At 64.2% G+C, this 849-nt stretch overlaps 1 protein-coding gene across 1 annotated transcript in view; it reads right to left on the reverse strand.

The window, feature by feature from the left end:
* Positions 1 to 284: 284 nt before the first annotated feature.
* Positions 285 to 849, reverse strand: part of MARS2 (methionyl-tRNA synthetase 2, mitochondrial) — a gene marked incomplete at its 5' end in the record, with an annotated part of 1,392 nt that continues 827 nt past the window's right edge. The window contains one exon of the mRNA XM_010180264.1: positions 285 to 794. Coding sequence (XP_010178566.1) covers positions 285 to 794 — 510 coding nt within the window. The remainder of the gene's footprint in view (positions 795 to 849) is intronic.

Below are 849 nucleotides of genomic sequence, written 5' to 3' on the forward strand. Positions count from 1 at the left end.
CGTGAAGGGGGTGAATATTTGCCCCAGCTGCTTTTTATGCCCCATAAACCAGGGAAAAAAAGCAGCAGCGCTGTGGAAACCCCAGGCTGCGCCCAGCCCATCCTGTTCCCAACGTCACCCATCCCGTCAGCTCCCCATGCCAGCCCCCCAGGCCAGCACAGCCCCGCTCAGGCCGGTTTCCCACCCCTCCACTGCACCACGACACAGGAGGAAGACGCTTTGAACGCCGCCAACATTGCCCGGGAGATCCCAGAGGCTTTTATTGACAGGAGCTGCGTCAGAGACTACAGCCTCTTGCTTTCTGCCCGAGGCTGCCCTGGCTTCTCCAGCCTGGGGAACAAGACGCCGGTGTCGGGTCCCAGCTGCCTCCCTTCGAAGGGACACGGCTTCCCGCTGTAGCGCGGCAGGAACGCCACATTGGAGAGGCCTCTCTCCTCCGGCGCCACAGCCAGCCTGGACAGCAGCCGGCCGGCGGCGTGCGGGATGACGGGCTGCAGGAGGGTCCCGTAGACACGCAGGCACTCCAGCGTCACGTGGAGGACGGTGTCGAGCCACAGCTGCTCCGCGGGGTCGCTGCGGTCCAGTTTCCAGGGCCGGTGTCTCTGGAAGAAGCCGTTGGTCTGCCTCACGCACAGGGCGATGCGCTCTAAAGCCTTGTAGATCTGGAAGCCCTCAAAATATCCGGCCACCTGCGGAGGCAGAGCGGCCACCGACGCCACGAGCTCGTAGTCCTCGGCAGAAGCCCTCCCCACGGCCTTCTCCTCCCTGAAGTCCAGGATCCTTGGAAAGCAAGACTCGGAGAAGCGCGGGTAGGCGTTGCTGGGGTTGATGCTGAGCGCTGTCGAGCGG

The sequence above is a fragment of the Mesitornis unicolor genome, unplaced genomic scaffold (genome assembly GCF_000695765.1).
Source record: "Mesitornis unicolor isolate BGI_N332 unplaced genomic scaffold, ASM69576v1 scaffold46422, whole genome shotgun sequence".
Taxonomy (NCBI): Eukaryota; Metazoa; Chordata; class Aves; order Mesitornithiformes; family Mesitornithidae; genus Mesitornis; species Mesitornis unicolor.